Source organism: Photinus pyralis, unplaced genomic scaffold (genome assembly GCF_008802855.1).
Source record: "Photinus pyralis isolate 1611_PpyrPB1 unplaced genomic scaffold, Ppyr1.3 Ppyr1.4_LG10, whole genome shotgun sequence".
NCBI classification, from domain to species: domain Eukaryota; kingdom Metazoa; phylum Arthropoda; class Insecta; order Coleoptera; family Lampyridae; genus Photinus; species Photinus pyralis.
The window spans coordinates 18410780-18428876 of NW_022170250.1; the positions used below are offsets into that span (position 1 = coordinate 18410780).

The 18097-nt window shown below is 40.6% G+C and overlaps 2 protein-coding genes across 2 annotated transcripts; both read left to right on the plus strand.

The window, feature by feature from the left end:
* The first annotated feature begins 407 nt into the window (after nt 1-407).
* LOC116162526 (chymotrypsin-1-like) lies at nt 408-1313 on the plus strand. Its single transcript, XM_031476160.1, has 3 exons — nt 408-505; nt 556-724; nt 773-1313. Exons 1-3 carry the CDS (start codon nt 460-462, stop codon nt 1293-1295), a joined length of 738 nt encoding a protein of 245 aa, XP_031332020.1. The 5' UTR covers nt 408-459; the 3' UTR covers nt 1296-1313.
* A 3741-nt stretch (nt 1314-5054) lies between these two features.
* LOC116161889 (delta-like protein 4) lies at nt 5055-12107 on the plus strand. The gene is made up of 6 exons (XM_031475371.1): nt 5055-5184; nt 10128-10380; nt 10427-10768; nt 10816-11072; nt 11117-11532; nt 11583-12107. The coding sequence occupies exons 2-6, from the start codon at nt 10128-10130 to the stop codon at nt 11755-11757; spliced, it is 1443 nt and encodes a 480-aa protein (XP_031331231.1). The 5' UTR covers nt 5055-5184; the 3' UTR covers nt 11758-12107.
* The last annotated feature ends 5990 nt before the right edge of the window (nt 12108-18097 follow it).

Genomic DNA, 18097 nt, shown 5'->3' on the forward strand with positions numbered 1-18097 from the left:
CACAAATTCAAAGGTAACACCAACATATGTTGGAAAGTAAGTAAATTCGAAAACGAGGAGCATTTGTTGGCAGAGTCTCCTCCCTGGGGACTTGTAACCTGCCCCTCGTGTGTGGTATCCAAACCTACAGTTGAGATTCGAGATCAACCACAACCTCAGTTGTAACTACTTTGGTTGCAGTATTTCCCATTCTCGTGATTGTCTCTTCACGGCGAAAAGTGTTAGTTTACATACAACAGGTCCATACACGCATCGAAAAATCTGCAGATGATGCCCAAATCCACTCTTATTATGCGGCACGTTTTTGACTGTTTTATTGAGACAGTCAACAGGACTGCTTTTGTAAGTAATAATAAATTGTCTCCTTTTGACAGTAGACAAACTCCTGTTTTTACGAAATCAGCGCACATATTTGAAGTGCACAGCCTTGGGTAACTTGTTTTTGTGATAAAGTCGACGATGGTGGCACGTTTTTTCCTCTGCGCTTTGATTTATGCAATATTGGGTAAGTGCGTCACTTTGCAAGTTAATGGAAACGCAACGGGGTAATTTCAGCGCCGACGCTCGGCGCCAAATTGTCGATGGGAAGGATTCTTGGAGGATCGGTGACCGCTGATGGAACGCATCCGTATGCGGTCGCGTTGAGGTTGTACCACACTTTCTACTGCACCGGAACCATAATTAACAAGGACTGCGTTTTGACAACCGCTAATTGCGTGGCGAGGTGAGGTGTCTGAGGCTAGCGTCGGTATTCACTCAGTTTGTATTGCAGCGTGTCCTACAAGAACGTGGAGATTTTGGCAGGGACCAACAACTACAACTCGGGTGGGGTTAGTTATAGAGCCGAAGACGGAATTCCGCACGATCTCTACGATCCCAATACGAGATCTGCGAATGTAGGGCTATTGAAAATAAAGGGCGACATCAAATTCGACACCAAAACGAAACCGATCGCCCTAGCCGTTAAAGATCCCGGGGCGGACTTGGCCGTCACTTTCGTGGTTTGGGTTAAAAGCGACAACCTGGCCGACGTCCCTGCGTCAAACAGGTTGAGGTCCGTCAGTTTGCAAACGATGTCAACCTACAACTGCATTGCGACGTTAGCCGGGGACCACAAAATTGAGGACAAATTCTGCACCACCAACAAGGGATTGTGCGGTGAAGGAGGGCCGCTAATTTTCAACAAGACACTGGCCGGAATATCATCCCCGATAGGGGGGTGCATAAGTGGCAAACCCGAAATATTTCAAAGCCTTTCCAATTTCATTGATTGGATAAATGGACACGCTTGCTAAATCTTCTACCCGCCCCTATCTTGCTGTTGTCCCTTAAAACAATAAAGTTTAAGTATAAGGTCTCGATGATTCGTTTACTTTTTAGCAAACAGTGCTAGTGTGTAACGGGAGCCCGCTCTAGAACGTTTAAATTTTAAACCACAACTTTTAATCCGGCTCATATTCAATAACATTGATCCTTGAACTTGTAGAAATCGATTGGCGAAGGATCGACATCACTGTCTCCCTTCGTTCTCGAGTTAGACGAGGACCAGGCAGACACACGGACGGAGTGACAAAACTATCACATGTTTTGCTGAATGCCGTTATTTGAATCAAGTTTGTTTTTATACTGTGAAGATGGTTATGCCTTTATATGGTTTTATTAAGTATTTTGTATTTAATCAAGTAGAGGTATGTTATTAGTATACTGTTGCCCTGTACGATTAACCGTTTATTCAGTGGAGGAGGTGCCTTATACACTACCGATTCCTCGCTCTATCGTGTTGATTCCTCATCTCGCGCGGACTGCAGATCTTGTGTCTTAGCATTACGAGAAAGGGTGGCCCCTAATCAATTTTTTATTTATTTATTTATTGGCGCTCAACAGACTTGCGCCCAATTACAGAGTGACCAGCATAATGCTTTTTAGAGGTGTCCCTGCAGAAGGTTTTCAGTTGTTCTATACTACTCCGGTAGGTATTTAACACCTGACCTACGGTTTTCTATCCCAACGCTCTACCACTGATCTACAAAGCCTGTTTTCGTTTTAGTATGGGCGGTTATTACAAGGGTCATTACAAGGGGACGCAAAAATGTGGAGGAGGTGCAAAGAATGCATCTTGACTAGTTGTCTTTACACACTTCACATCTCTGTAATTTTGATACAGCAATTTTTAGAGAAGGAAACACAAGGGAACAGGGTAACAATACCGTTCAACAACTTTAAGGCGGCCTATTTGCAACAGGATAACATAGCACCGACGCTTTTGGTAGTCTCCGATCGCCTCCAAAGGCTTTCAAGGTTCTCCAATGATTCCAAGGGCAGGCAAAATTCTCGCCGTTCTTGAAATTCTTCGAGTTCTTTAATATCGGAGCTTTAAGACATACTGTGAGTGTTTGAGTGCTGAAATAGTCTTTAATTCTCTGTTTTAAAAACATTTAAGAGCCTCTGAAGACCGTTCTCGAGATATTACGGTTTGTCAGAATTTTTGGTCGAAATTTCAAACCGTAATATCTCGAGAACGGTGCGTCGTAGATGTGCCTTCCGACCCCTCGTTGGAAAGGTCTCGACCAGCGCTATCGGTTGGCGCGGTCAGAATTTCGCCAAAAATTCAAAGGGCTGTAACTTTTGATCTAGTAGCCCGATCTTGGAACTGTTTGAAATTATGGATTCTACAGGGCACATTCTATAAGAAAATATTTTTTTCCGGTCGATCTGAGACAATTTTTTTTTCGGGCCAAAAAAAGAGGCAGTGTTATACCTTCCTTTTTTTACCAAAAATCGACTGCAATTTTGACGGCGCCAATCGATAGCGCTGGTCGAGACCTTTCCAACGAGGGGTCGGAAGGCATATCTACGACGCACCGTTCTCGAGATATTACGGGTTGTCAGAATTTTTGGTCGAAATTTCAAACCGTCATCATTCCTTATCGTCGGTTTCTGAGAACCCCCTTCACTCCCGGAAACGGCTTTTTCGGGCGAGAAATCCCTCAAACCAAGGCACGACCTTGCACCATTTACCATGGCGACGGATCACACGGGAAGAGGCACCCCAAAATCAATTCAAACTTTTCAGTTTCAGTTCGGTTTCAGTTCGGTTTCGGTTTAGTTTCGGTTCGGTTTCAGTTCGGTTTCAGTTCAGTTTCAGTTTCAGATTCATTCTCTTTATACCAACACCTTCGCTTCGTTCAAACTGGATCAGAAGAGTAGTATTAAATAAAGATTCTACGTATGATGGGGAGTTTTCCATATCCCCTCCCCCCCCCAAACATGCGAACGTTTTCCAAAAAAAAGCACTAAAACTCGCCAGCAAAGGAAGAGTCGATGATTCTTTTCTTAACATACTCAAAAGGAGTCTTCGAGAGAAGGTAATGCAATCTGCGTATGATTGGGGGTATTCTATACACCCCAAACCCCCCGGTGCTATGTTTCTCCCAAAAACTATCACGAGAGTTTTAAGGGTTAAACGATTTGCGAGATAATCTGGCACTGGGGGGTATATGGAATACCCCCCAAAACATACGAAGATTCGATTACAAGTTTTACGAAGACTAGCAGTAAAACTCGCCAGCTCTTTTCACTCTTTTTCTATTGCTCTTAGCACCCTCAAAGTCATTCTCCAGACCCTCGGTGCTACATTTTCCACTAAAAATCATCACGAGGGTTGTAAGGACTAAACGAGTTGTGAGATAATGTGGCACTGGGGGGTTTGAGGGGTGGCCCCCAGGATACGAAGATTCGATTACCTTTTTTCCGAAGACTAGCAGTAAAACTCCCCACAGCAAAAGAGGATTCGGTAATTCTTTTCATATTGCTCTTAGAATCTACGTACGATGAGTGAAGGGGGTATTCAATACTTCCAGACCCCGATATAACGTGCATCTGCCGGAAATCTAGCTATCAGGATAACATAATCCTTCCATCCATCAAACTAAAAACAAATTTATACTTTCCGACACCTAATTTTTATGATTCACCATTTGGTATCATGGGAATAGGTCTTGTTCTGGAGATGAGAGTGTATTAGGAGAGCAGAATTGAACTGTTAGTTGATCTTGCTGTTCTACTCTATCCTGGTTTTTAGTAACGATAGGATCATATGGGACATGAGTACTTAGTTGTCAATTTTGGGGCATTTTAAACACTAGAAGTTCTAAAGGGTGTGCCCTTGGAAACTCCTAAAATGCTTTAAACTCCCAAAAGCACTCAAAGGTTCACAAAGACCCTTAGATGTTCGGCACTGAAAGGTGTAGAATTACAGGGACACAATTTCAAGAATATTCCTCTTATTATACGCTCGTATAACCCTTTAAAGAACCAAAAAAACAACCCTCCTAAATATTCTTAAACTGCATTAAGGATCTTTGAAGATTTTTAATGATTGTCAGTCATTTTGAAATGCTCTTAAGGCCTGTACAAGGTTTTTCTGGACCCTTAGCAGCAGATTTTAAGGGGATTTAAGTGAGTACCAACTTGCAAAACTGAATTTTAGGATATGGTTGCCGATCAGCATTTTAAGACTTCAGGGACCCAGAGGCCAGGAGCCTTTTTGAACTTTTCCAAAGGAAATTTGGAAATTTTAACAACGGCATCTTACGTGGATAATGTCAAAATATCAAAATTTGGTCAAACTTCAGATTACAAGATGAGTCGAGTTTCGTAGTTCCCGAATGGTTCCCTATTAATTTCAGAAAATAAGATTTACTCTTGAATCCCTCGTTTCGGAATGGCGATTTCCATTTAGAAATGGTAATAAAGTCGTAACATGATTCTTGAAACACCAAATTGGTATCTTCCACAGAAAAATTATGAATTTCGGACCATGTAAAAGTCAAGGTATAACGTGGGCGATTTTACGAATCCGCCCCCTCCCCCTGAGGTCAGCGCGTTTACATAACGGCCACAATTGGAAACTGGACGCCCGCTACGTCATTATCGGCACACGGACACCATAAAAATATTAACAACAAAATTCCGGTTTACAACAAACCAATGAGGACGACCATGGGGGTTACGCCTACACTCCCTCGCTTTATTCGGAATCGAAAACAGTGCGTTATTTACGACGGTAGCTATGATAATTTAACAACCTTCAAATTGGCTCTTTATAATAGTCTCGCCTTCATTAAAGCAATTAGTAACAGCGCGTCTTTTGGTTCGTCAAAGTTACTACAAAAAATTGTCGGAGTAAGTACAGTCTCTTTGTTTAACAGTAATTGATGATGCGAAGGTGACCCAGTTTACCTTTTTCGGTATTGCATTGCGTGATTCGCATTTCAAGATCTTCTAGATCTTCTCCACAATTTTTGAAGGCAAATTGAGTTTGATGCATTACTACTTTTTCAAAAAAATCAAAAATTCAAAAAAGGAGAGTGTTTCACTTTACCATTTTGCGGTTTTCGATTGCGTGAATCGCATTTCTTAGTTTGGAAGATCTTCTAGCCACGTTGCATTTCTTCGCCAGTATTTTTGAAGACAATGTGAGTTACACTACTACTTTCTCCAAAGATTAAAGAGATGAGCGTTTTCAGGCAAGGGAAAGGGTCTCAGTTTAGCATTTTCGGTATTGCGTTGCGTGATTCGCATTTTCTGGGCATTTCTTCTCCACTATTTTTGGAGGCAATTTGAGTTTGTTACATAACTACTTTTCAAAAAAATCAAAAATTACGCGTTTTCAAAAAAGGAGAGTGCCTCAGTTAACCATTGTCGGTTTTTCATTGCGTGAATGGCATTTCTTGGTTAAGAAGATCATCTATGCACTTTGCATTTCTTCATCACTGTTGTTGAGGATAACTTGACTTAGCTAAATTACTTTTTTTTAATTAGGAACAGGTGTATCAGTTTACCATTTTTAGCAGGTGCTGTACGTACCTTTCATTTCTTCTACACAGCTTTTGAGGACAATTTGAGTTAATAAGTTCCTAATTTTCCCAAAAAAATAAAAAAAATAGAGCACATACAAACTAGGGTTTCATCATTTCATGTCTCATGTCGCGTGTTTTGCAATTTCTGGGTTCAGTTCCTGATTTCCCTTTAACATCAAAAAATTTAGCACACAAAAACTAGGAGAAGTGTATCTCAGTTTACTATTTTGTGTCTCACGTCGCTTGAGTCGAAATTTCTCACTCAGGAGATGCCCTAAGCATCTTGCACTTCTTTGCCATCGTTTTTTGAATCAGCATAGACCTATACATACTTTCTTTTTCTTTTTCTAGGAACTAATTGTTCGGAATGATACGTTGGTTGCAGGCATTCTCAACGTGTTTTTCTTTTTAAATTTAAAATCTTTTCAAAATACCTTCAAAATCTGTTCAAAGGCTCTTCAAAATTTCTTCAAAATCTCTCCACAATCTCTTCAAATTGTCATCAAGATCTTTCCAAAATCTCTTAAAAATCTGTCCACAATCTCTTGAATATTTCTATATAGTCCCCTCAAAATTTTTTCAAAATCTCTTCAAAATTTTTCAGAATCCCTCCAAAATCTATACAAAATCTCTTCAGAATCTTTTTAGAATCTCTTCAAAATTTCTTCAGAATCTCTTCAGAATCGCTTCAGAAACTCTTCAGAATCTCTTCAGAATTTCTTCAAAATCTCTTCAGGAATCTTTTCATGAATCTCCTCAAAGTCTCTTCAAAATCTTTTCGGAATATTTTTAGAATCTTTTCAGATCTACTGAATCTCTTCAAAGTCTCTTCAAAATGTTTTCAAATCACATACATATCACGTCAAAATCCCTTCAAAATCTCTTCAGGGCTTCTTCAAAATCTCTTCACAATTTCATCAAAGTCTCTTCTAAAATCTCTCGAAACTCCCTTCAAAGTCTCTTTAAAATCTCTTCACAATCTCTTGAAATTGTCATTAAGATCTACCGAAAATCTCTTCAAAATTTATTTCAAATTATTTCAAAATCTTATACAAATCTCTTCATAATCCCTTGAAAATCTCTTAAAAATCTTTTCAGGATCTCTTCAAATTATCTTCAGGGCTTCTTCAAGATCTCTTCAAAATTTCTTATAAATCCCAAAATTTCTGGAAAATCTGCTTAGAATCTCACAGGTTTTTAAAAACTCTGGAAGAATCCCTATTAAAGTAAATAAAAGTTTGTAGATACTCTTGGAGATACTTCAACACCTCATAGATACAAAAACTTTTCATAATCATCATAATAAGTATGTATAGGTCTATGCTGATTCAAAAAACGATGGCAAAGAAGAAAAGCAAAAAGTTTCTTCCAAATCTCTTAAAAATTTCTTCAAAATTTCTTCAAAATCTCTTCAAAATCTCTTAAAAATCTCTTCAAAATCTCTTCACAATCTCTTAAAAATCTCTTCAAAATCTTTTCAAAATATAGGTACCACAAATCCATGCATTATCGCTACAAAATCTTTTCAAAATCTCTTCAGAATATCTTCAAATCTCTTCAGGGCTTCTTCAGAATCTCTTGAGTCTTCAAAATCTCCGACAAAATCTCTTTTAAATCTCTTCAAAATTTCTTCAAAATCTCTTAAAAGCCCTTCAAAATCTCCTTAAAATCTCTTCAGAATCTCTTCACAATCTTTTCAAAATCTCTTCAAAGTTTCTTCCAAATCTCTTAAAAATTTCTTCAAAATCTCTTCAAAATCGCTTCAAAATGTCCTCAAAATCTCTTCAAAATATCATACAATCTATGCATAATCGCTACAAAGTCTCTTCAATCTCTTCAGGATTTCTTCCGAACCTCTTTAGTCTTTTTAAGGTCTCCTCCAAAACCTCTTTCAAAGTCTCCTCCAAAACCTCTTTCAAAGTCTCCTCCAAAACCTCTTTCAAAGTATCCTCCAAAACCTCTTTCAAAATCTTTTCCAAATCACTTCACCGTCTCTTCAAATTTTTTTCAGGATCTCTCCAAACTCTTCATAATCGTTTCAAAATTTCTTCAAAACCTCTTCAAAGTGTCTTCCAAATCTCTTAAAAATTTCTTCAAAATCTCTTCAAAATCGCTTCAAAATCTCCTCAAAATCTCTTCAAAATATCATACAATCTATGCATAATCGCTACAAAGTCTCTTCAAATCTCTTCAGGATTTCTTCCGAACCTCTTTAGTCTCTTTAAGGTCTCCTTCAAAACCTCTTTCAAAGTCTCCTCCAAAACCTCTTTCAAAGTATCCTCCAAAACCTCTTTCAAAGTCTCCTCCAAAACCTCTTTCAAAGTCTCCTCCAAAACCTCTTTCAAAGTCTCCTCCAAAACCTCTTTCAAAGTCTCCTCCAAATCCTCTTTCAAAGTCTCCTCCAAAACCTCTTTCAAAATCTTTTCCAAATCACTTCACCGTCTCTTCAAATTTTTTTCAGGATCTCTCCAAACTCTCTTCATAATCGTTTCAAAATCTCTTCATAATCTCTTCAAAATTTCTTCAAAATCTTCACCAAATCTCTTCAGAATATCTTCAAATCTCTTCAGGGCTTCTTCAGAATCCCTTTAGTCTTTTCAGAATCTCCTACAAAATCCCTTCAAAATCTCTTCAAAATCTCTTCAAAATCTCTTCAAAATCTCTTCACAATCTCTTAAAAATCTCTTCAAAATCTCTTCAAAATCTTTTCAAAATATAGGTACCACAAATCCATGCATTATCGCTACAAAATCTTTTCAAAATCTCTTCAGAATATCTTCAAATCTTTTCAGGGCTTCTTCAGAATCTCTTGAGTCTTCAAAATCTCCGACAAAATCTCTTTTAAACCTCTTCAAAATCTCTTAAAAAGCCCTTCAAAATCTCCTTAAAATCTCTTAAGAATCTCTTCACAATCTTTTCAAAATCTCTTCAAAGTTTCTTCCAAATCTCTTAAAAATTTCTTCAAAATCTCTTCAAAATCGCTTCAAAATCTCCTCAAAATCTCTTCAAAATATCATACAATCTATGCATAATCGCTACAAAGTCTCTTCAAATCTCTTCAGGATTTCTTCCGAACCTCTTTAGTCTCTTTAAGGTCTCCTCCAAAACCTCTTTCAAAGTCTTCTCCAAAACCTCTTTCAAAGTCTCCTCCAAAACCTCTTTCAAAGTCTCTTCCAAAACCTCTTTCAAAGTCTCCTCCAAAACCTCTTTCAAAATCTTTTCCAAATCACTTCACCGTCTCTTCAAATTTTTTTCAGGATCTCTCCAAACTCTTCATAATCGTTTCAAAATTTCTTCAAAACCTCTTCAAAGTGTCTTCCAAATCTCTTAAAAATTTCTTCAAAATCTCTTCAAAATCGCTTCAAAATCTCCTCAAAATCTCTTCAAAATATCATACAATCTATGCATAATCGCTACAAAGTCTCTTCAAATCTCTTCAGGATTTCTTCCGAACCTCTTTAGTCTCTTTAAGGTCTCCTCCAAAACCTCTTTCAAAGTCTTCTCCAAAACCTCTTTCAAAGTCTCCTCCAAAACCTCTTTCAAAGTCTCTTCCAAAACCTCTTTCAAAGTCTCCTCCAAAACCTCTTTCAAAATCTTTTCCAAATCACTTCACCGTCTCTTCAAATTTTTTTCAGGATCTCTCCAAACTCTCTTCATAATCGTTTCAAAATCTCTTCAGAATATCTTCAAATCTCTTCAGGGCTTCTTCAGAATCCCTTTAGTCTTTTCAGAATCTCCTACAAAATCCCTTCAAAATCTCTTCAAAATCTCTTCAAAATCCCGTCAGAATCTCTTCAAAATCTTTTCAAAACATCATAGAAATCTATGCATAATCGCCACAAAGTCTCTTCAAATCTCTTCAGGATTTCTTCCGAACCTCTTTAGTCTCTTTAAGGTTTCCTCCAAAACCTCTTTCAAAGTCTCCTCCAAAACCTCTTTCAAAGTCTCCTCCAAAACCTCTTTCAAAGTCTCCTCCAAAACCTCTTTCAAAGTCTCCTCCAAAACCTCTTTCAAAATCTTTTCCAAATCACTTCACCATCTCTTCAAATTTTTTCAGGATCTCTCCAAACTCTCTTCATAATCGTTTCAAACTTTCATAAAAATTTTTAGATGTTCTCTTCAAATCTCTTCAGAAGAATTCATTCAAAAATGCGCGCTTGGCATCTTGCATGCATATTCCGAAAACGCGACAATTGATGATATGCCTAAGAATAAAGGGCGACAGGCAGACCGACAGAGAGCGTATTTGAATGTAATATTTTGCAGATGAATTTTGGGTTACCATTCCTCTTCTTCGTACTACTCCTCCAACTGGCACGGGCGGCCGAAGATCCAGCCGAAGAAATTCCCGCCAAAATCGAAGAAATTTTCCGTTTGCCTCGATGGGCGGATTACTATAATCCAGGTCGCACCTACTACTCGAATCCGTTTTATAGGTCACAATATAACGGACAGGTGTACGTAACCGACGGATATGGGCAGACAAGGCTGGCCGGATCGTCGTCTTCAAGAGCACGAGGTGGGTGGGCGGTTACGTAATCGCGATGTGAATTTTTTTTGTTTAGCGCTTAAGGTGGAGACGAACCTTCCGGTGCCTCATATAACGATGTGTAGCGGCTCGACGTGCGGACATAACGCCCACTGCACTACGATCGGAAATAGGCCGGTCTGCTCGTGCCTGAAGGGGTATACGGGGGATGCGCTCTACAACTGCGTCAGGGCGGAGTGCCTGGACAGTAGTGAGTGCCGAGGTCACTTGGCTTGCAAGAACCAGAGGTGCGTGGATCCCTGCCAAGGAGTGTGCGGGTCGAATGCTCACTGCGAGACCAGGAACCACATTCCCACGTGCACATGTCCTCCAGGTTACACCGGTGACCCCTTCCAGCATTGCAGGCACTTCAATCCAGGTACGTGGACTTAACGCAATTGATTGGGTTTGACTGGGGCATTGCAGAGGAGCTTTGTCATCCCAGTCCCTGTGGAGCCAATACGAATTGCGAGGTTGTAAATAATATACCCACTTGCAAGTGCCAACCGGGATACCACGGCTCGCCGATAGCCGGCTGTCGGCACGAATGCGACAGCGACTCCGACTGCGGCCACCACCACGCCTGCATCGAATTCAGATGCCAAAACCCCTGCGCCCAGTGCGGGCAAAATGCGGAGTGCGACCTGGTGCAAAACCATGTGCCTCTCTGCAAGTGTCCAAGGGTAAGTCTAGAGAAGTGTGCTCCACCTGATTGGGACCGTTTTAGGGTTACTTCGGAAATCCGCTGTCTTCTTGCCAACCTGAGTGCACCCAACACAGCGACTGTCCCCAGTCGAAACCGGCCTGCTTCTACAACTCGTGCAAAAACCCGTGCGACGGCGTCTGCGGCGTCAACGCCAACTGCGAACTGCGCAACGGCATCACCCCGGTCTGCTCGTGCCCGAAGGAAATGACCGGCGATCCATTCACCATGTGCCGACCCTTCACCAAGGAAGACCTTTGCCAGCCGAACCCGTGCGGTGCCAATGCGAAGTGCCAACCCGGATACGACCGGTACAACAAGGAGCGCCCGGTTTGCACGTGCCATCCCGGATACATCGGCGATCCTATCACTGGGTGCATACGCGGGGAGTGCATCGATGACAATGAATGTCCCGACCACCAAGCGTGCTTTGAATACAAGTACATCAGGTCCACTTTACGATCTCTAAATTGATTACGACCTTTTTCAGGTGCCAAAACCCTTGCCGCGGACAGTGCGGCACCAACGCCGTGTGCAACGCGCGAAAGCACGTCGCCGTCTGTACGTGCCTCGACGGGCATAACGGCGATGCCTTGTCCCACTGCTACAGGGTCGAAGGCAGCGAGGTAAAGGTGTCTGGAGCGTACTTCTGCAGCACCTGTTGATCTTCCGTTATTATAACTGTCATTAACTGATTGATTCTATTAAAAAAGTGCTCCTAGTGTTACCTCCATCCACATTCGTCAATTGACCCGTGTTAATAATTCAGATAATAAGATAACAAATGGACCTCTTCTCCCGTGTGTCCATTGCACACGAAGATGGATCAAGCTTTGCCATCCTACGATTAATCAATGTTCTATTTATTTCTGTTAATAGATTTTTTGGTTAATCGATTCGCTAATTGACGATGTTTTTATAGGTTAAGTGATGTCAAATTAATGACAACCTCAAAATCAATTCCTCGATTACTCAGTTGTTATTGATTATTTAATTAAACTGCCAATTAATTGGATTTAATTACTCTATTATGGTCTCCCAGCATAGCATTGGCACAGAAAAATCGAAATTGGTAACGTAGAAATGTAATAAGTGTTGTAAAATTCCTCCGTTAGATGTTGTCTCCATTTTTGAAACTCAATCCCGTGCTAGTTCCCCACTTATTTCACCAAAAACCATTGCCGAGTCCTTTACCCGAGCTCACTAGTATTAATCCAGAACCGTATTCCCGCTCAGAATGACTTTTCCGTTTATTTTCCAATAACCGGATAGCTTTCCGATTAAGAGATTTTCTTAATTTCCCATCAGACCTGTTAATTTGTATTTAGTTTTGATTAATTAGCGCACCCTACTTGCCTTGCTAGCCGTAACGATAGCGGTGCATCCCATTCCGGCGACGTACACCCCGGCACCGTTTTCGCGGAGACAACCCATCCCGGCGACCATTACTATCCCGGCATTGGTCATTCCGGCGATTTGTACCCGGCGACGACCTATCCCGGCGACTATTACTTTCTCGAAAGTGCGCACCTATCGACGTCTGTCCAACCCCATCTTCCTTTTGTTCCTTTTTGGACATAAACAATGATGTACTTTAGAAGCGGTTGTCAAATTAGGTACCGAAAGTGGTTGTTATGGTTGAAATATGCAAGGAGGCTCAAATAAGCGTCTTGTTTACACAATAGCCAGATTGTATTATATTTAGAAAGGAAAAATCACATTCCATACAATAACAAATAAGAAAACTTAATTCCGGTGAATTGTTTCAATATAATAAACATAAATTTACTTCATATGTTTGCCTCGTCTTAAATGTTTTCCAACCCCCGCTACTTTGTACTGCACAGATCTTTTGGGTTCGTGCTTTAGGTCGATAAACCTGATTCGAACACGATCAACAAGTCCTGGCTCTCAGGATTGTTTGAATCGCTTGGGAGATTCCTTGTAAAGGACGTACAGCAGATAAATCCCAGCCGACTTTATTTGGAAACCAGCACGTCCGGAATTTGACTGAGACCGTAAAAGCGTCGACGGTGTTTACAGAATCGTACCCCTTCCACCAGAAGACGAGAATATGCAACACAAGTTGCCTACCAATTTACGTTCAGCACAAAAGAATCGATAATCCTTTCCATAAAGCCTCAGTGTCTTCATTTTACCTTACAATGTGTGTACGGGGAGGGGGAGGGGTTCCATACCCCCTAAACCGCCTGGTGTTACATTTGTTTCTTAAGAGAGAAGGAGATGATAATTTGTTCACAAGAAAATCATGGGGTCCGTTAACTTGCCCCCCCCCCCCACTGAGAGATTTCATAGTCGTATTATTTTGAAATGAATGCGCTCGTTATGCGCTCTTATGCGCCACCAATAATAACTCTTGCGCCATAATCGTTTTTTAGAAATCCGAAAAAACATTTGGAGGGGCCAAGTGAACGTACCCCCCCCCCCAGTACGTATCGGAAATAACTTTTGAAAACGCTAAGTTAGACCCCCCACTTTTTAAAAATTTTTTATGGCTTAACCGTAATGGCGTTTGCTTTAATTCAAGTGGCGCAGTTGAGCTCATACCTAGATGTATCAAGTGGCACAAATACCGGTAGCAAAATGCGTTATGGGGGATTCCGTTCACTTGCCCCCCCAAATATATTTAAGGATAACCAAAAAACAATAATGGCGCAAAGATATCTTTTTACGGCGCATTTCAGCGCATACCTGAGAGTACAATTTCGTATGAAAAGATGTTAAAAAAAAGTAACTTTTAAAAACGTTAAGTTGCCCCCCCCCCACTTTTTGAAAATTTGTCACGGCTTAACCGTAATGGCGCTAGCTTTAATTCAAGTGGCGCAATTGAGCGCATAACCAAATGCATCAGGTGACCTAGTTACAAGGGACAAATACGTACGGGGGGGGCTACGTTCACTTGCCCCCCCCCCCAAACGTTTTTTCGGATTTCTAAAAAACGATAATGGCGCAAGAGTGTGGTCGGGAAGTATGGAGGAATGGAATCACCCTCCCCCTCCCCCCAGAAAAGTAAAATTCGACGACAGCCAGCAAACAAAAACTGAACAATGTATGTAGTGGGGGAACTTCGTACCCCCCGGACCTCCTGGCGTTACCTACATTTACTTCTTAAGAGAAAGGAGTATGATATTTTTTTCCAAACAAATCATGAGACTTCTCAGATCTAACCGTTATGTGGAAAAAAATATGCCCGGGGGTTGTGTGGGGGGGGGGGGGAGTCCAACGAAGTAAAACTCGTGAACGCTCAGTAAAAAAAATCGATAATTCCGTCTTGTCTACTCGGATGAGCTGGTGCGCCGTCCAAACGTCTTCGCGAGCAGAAGAGTGGCATTCTTCCACTTGACTCTCTGCTACCTGTAGGTGGCGGCGTCGTCCTCCATCACCCTGGTTACTTCAGATATTGTCGATGAATCACCAGACGTGTCCGGATCTGTTGAACCTGGCGATGCATTTCGTGAATGATCCTCCGTGATTTTGACCTGGTGAAGTAAAAGTTTGCAGCGCCAGAGGGCTGGCACATGAAGGCAATATGCCGCATCCGAATACTCGATACTAGAACCTGGGTGCTTCAGATGTGCGAGGAGGGGGCACTGGCAGGTACGCTGTAAGGGCCCGGACGGATCGGCGTTATGCTTCACCTGCGGGAGACCGGGTCACGTAGCTGAAGACTGCCCAGATAAACGAAATTTACGTTTTAGTGATCGCCGACATTGCACCAGTGAGGATAATGGTAGAGGCCAGACCAAAAAATGGAGTAGGGTCGGGGAGCTGGAAGAATGAGAAGTGCACTGAGGTGGCACAAATGTCCAAATACTGCAAAAGACTTCGGAAGCCCCGAGAAAATCCGTTGGGAGAAGGTTAAAAAAGACAATTGGCACTTCCAAGAGCCCTCAAATACCCTTAGGGGCAAATATGCTTAATTCTGGTATCAAAGATTTAAATCATCTAATGATTCTTAAATGCTATTCAAGGCGTCTTAGTGCCATTAAAGACCAGTGATTGCTTATGGAGACCATTGAGAACTCATGGAGCGAAAACGTTTGGTTACTGTTAAAGGCTCTATAGTCTCAGTCTCTTTTGATGATTCTTGAAAACTCCCAATCTTTGGGCGAAGCCTCTAGAATGCTCTTGGGAGTTATTAAAGACCGAGGGGTAAACCGCGATGGGAAATCAGTGTACACGTTTGAGGAAATCTATGGGAAATCATAGGAATTCCGGAGGAACTCCTAGGAAAGCTAAGAATTCCAAGGAATTCCATGTGTATTCAGGAGGAATTCCAAGGAAATCACAGGAACTCCGAGGAAATCAAGGGAACTCTAAAGAAATCAAAGGAACTCGTGCTGCATTTTATTATTTAATTTGGTCTTAACTAATTTTTTTATTTGTTTATGGTATTTTTCTCATTTAATAATGAGTTTTTCTCATTGCAAATAGGTCTATTAAAATATAAAATAGTGTTTCGTCTAAGGTCGTGTCTTTATCCGTCCGTCCGTCCGTCCGTCCGTCCGCTAACTTTGCGACGCTACTAGTTCTTTATCTTAAGAGCTATTGTTCTACTTTTTTCGCTATTTGGTTCGTTATGGTGTCGAGTCTTGTACCAAGGAAGGAATTTTTTCTGTACCGCTTACAAAAAAAGTTATTGTAAAAAAAACAAAAAACCGTTTTTTACATGTTCCATAATTTTACCCTTTTGCCGTTTATTAACGATCCTAGAGATCGTTTATAATTTTGCATTGCTATCTGTCGCCTGCCGGTTGGTCTCTCCGTCTGTTCCTTTGTCTGTCTGTCCATCTATCTGTCCGTGTGAACGATAACTTTGTTTAGAAATGTTCGATCGCTTTTACATCTCCGTGAGTTATGAACTGAATTGCATGAAATTCAATATGGGCATAGCTTTAGCCATATAATACGCAATGCCAAAAGTTGAATCGAATCGATTCAAAATTCACAGTGCCCTTTTCGCATCTCGACCATTTATAAACCGAATTGCAAACTTTTTTACTTATAAAAGTATTTGAATGAAATTTGATACATAGGCACTTATAAAGGAAAATCAAACGCCAATTTCAAAATTTGGTTTTGCGCATGCGCAGTGCCAACTTTTTTATTTATGGAAGAATTTAAACGAAATTTGATACATAGGCACTTGGGATAAAGGAAAATCAAACGCCAATTTCAAAATTTGGTTTTGCGCATGCGCAGTGCCAACTTTTTTATTTATGGAAGAATTTAAACGAAATTTGATACATAAGCACTTCGAATAAAGGAAAATCAAACGCCAATTTCAAAATTTGGTTTTGCGCATGCGCAGTGCCAACTTTTTTATTTATGGAAGAATTTAAATGAAATGTGATACATAGGCACTTGGAATAAAGGAAAATCTAGCGCCAGTTTCAAAATTTTATTTTGCGCATGCGCAGTGCCAACTTTTTTATCTATGGAACTATTTAAGTGAAATTTGATACTTAGGCGCTTGGAACAAAGGAAAATCTAACATTAGTTTTAAAATTTAGGTTTGCGCATGCGCAGTTCCAACTTTCTTATTTAGAAAACATTGAAATGAAATTCTTCTCATAAACTGAAATTGAAGTAGCACGTCAACAATGGATTGCCCATGTGCAACGCTATCTTTCATATTTGTGGCCGGATTTTTACGATTTTAACAGAAGTTGCATCTTACAAATGGGAAATGAATGCAAGTGGAAATGCGCTTTATGTAAATCGTTTACGATTACTTTTTAACTTGACACTTGACACTTTTATATTTTTTTATGGTTTTACCTCGGATTTTACTTACCAGGAAATTGTTAAATCAACGGAATAACAATGAAATAATTAAAAAACTTTAAAAAATCAGAGGAACTCACAGGAACTCCAAAAGAAAATCGAGGGAGCTCCAAGGAAATCAGAGGTATTTCGTGGAAGTTGGAGGAACTCGGAGGAAATCAGGGAAACCCCGAAGAAATCAAATGAACTCTGAAGAACTCGAAGGAACTCAGAGGAAATCTAATATTTATAGGAAATCAGTGTACAAAATTTGGGTTGCGGTTTACCCCTCGTTAAAGACTCTTGAAGGCCTAGTGAAGAGGCTTTATCGATGCAAGAGGGGGTTGGAGATGAACTGACACTGACAAAATCCAAAGCATAGTACGATAGAGCAACAAAAATGTGACCTTTTCCTTGTTTACTTGCAACATTGCGCTTCCTCAGCGATCTTTAAAAACACCTTGACTGTTGCATATCAACTGACCGACTCATTACGCAATCCTTCCATTTAGATAATGTAAAATTAGCATCCCGTCAGGGGTCGCCGAGCAACGAGGCGTTGTCAAAACCTCTCCCGATTATTTTATCGACTGGAAGCTAATTATGTAAGACTATCAACAAATTTTTATTTCGGGACGATTCCCCAGAGGTTCAATGTCTACATTTACTTGCGTCGTCGATCACACGCTCCGACCTGACATTGACACGAGAAATCGAAAGCGTCTCGAGTGCGTTTGGATTTCGGCGACCTGTGGAAAAGAGCAAAGGTTCAAACTAACAACTTGTGCCGTTGTTGATTGTGGTTATCTTGCAAAACAAATTTGGAAATCGCAGTTTGTTGATGTTTCGTTCTAAAATTGCACATCGATATGTTTATGATTGATTTGTTGAAGTTTGCATATCGCCTCTATCAGTTCCAATTTCTGAGAATGGCGTACAAGACTATGGGAAGTCAAAATTCCACGCTCACAATGGGGAATCATGTTGAGTGGTACTCAGTCGTTCGGAAATTCCGTAACAAGGAATTAGTCGTTGAACAGAAGAGGTAATCAAAAAATCAACTCTGTTCTCCTGATTGTTTTGGACAGAGATCGCACAACGATTCAAGAACTATGCCCTCCTGGTAGAATTGCCATATTAATAAATGCAGTCAAATCGCAGACAAGCGAAGAGGTGGACCATTAACTGACAAGCACATTCTTAAGGATCATGTTGTCT

Bases quoted from the DNA above. Each gene is read 5' to 3' on its own strand.
- LOC116162526 (XM_031476160.1), top strand. From the start codon at position 460: ATGGTGGCACGTTTTTTCCTCTGCGCTTTGATTTATGCAATATTGG. The intron at 506-555 runs GTAAGTGCGTCA...GGGTAATTTCAG, and splicing joins TTTGATTTATGCAATATTGG to CGCCGACGCTCGGCGCCAAA. The intron at 725-772 runs GTGAGGTGTCTG...TTTGTATTGCAG, and splicing joins ACCGCTAATTGCGTGGCGAG to CGTGTCCTACAAGAACGTGG.
- LOC116161889 (XM_031475371.1), top strand. From the start codon at position 10,128: ATGAATTTTGGGTTACCATTCCTCTTCTTCGTACTACTCCTCCAACTG. The intron at 11,073-11,116 runs GTAAGTCTAGAG...GGACCGTTTTAG, and splicing joins CTCTCTGCAAGTGTCCAAGG to GGTTACTTCGGAAATCCGCT. The intron at 11,533-11,582 runs GTACATCAGGTC...GACCTTTTTCAG, and splicing joins CAAGCGTGCTTTGAATACAA to GTGCCAAAACCCTTGCCGCG.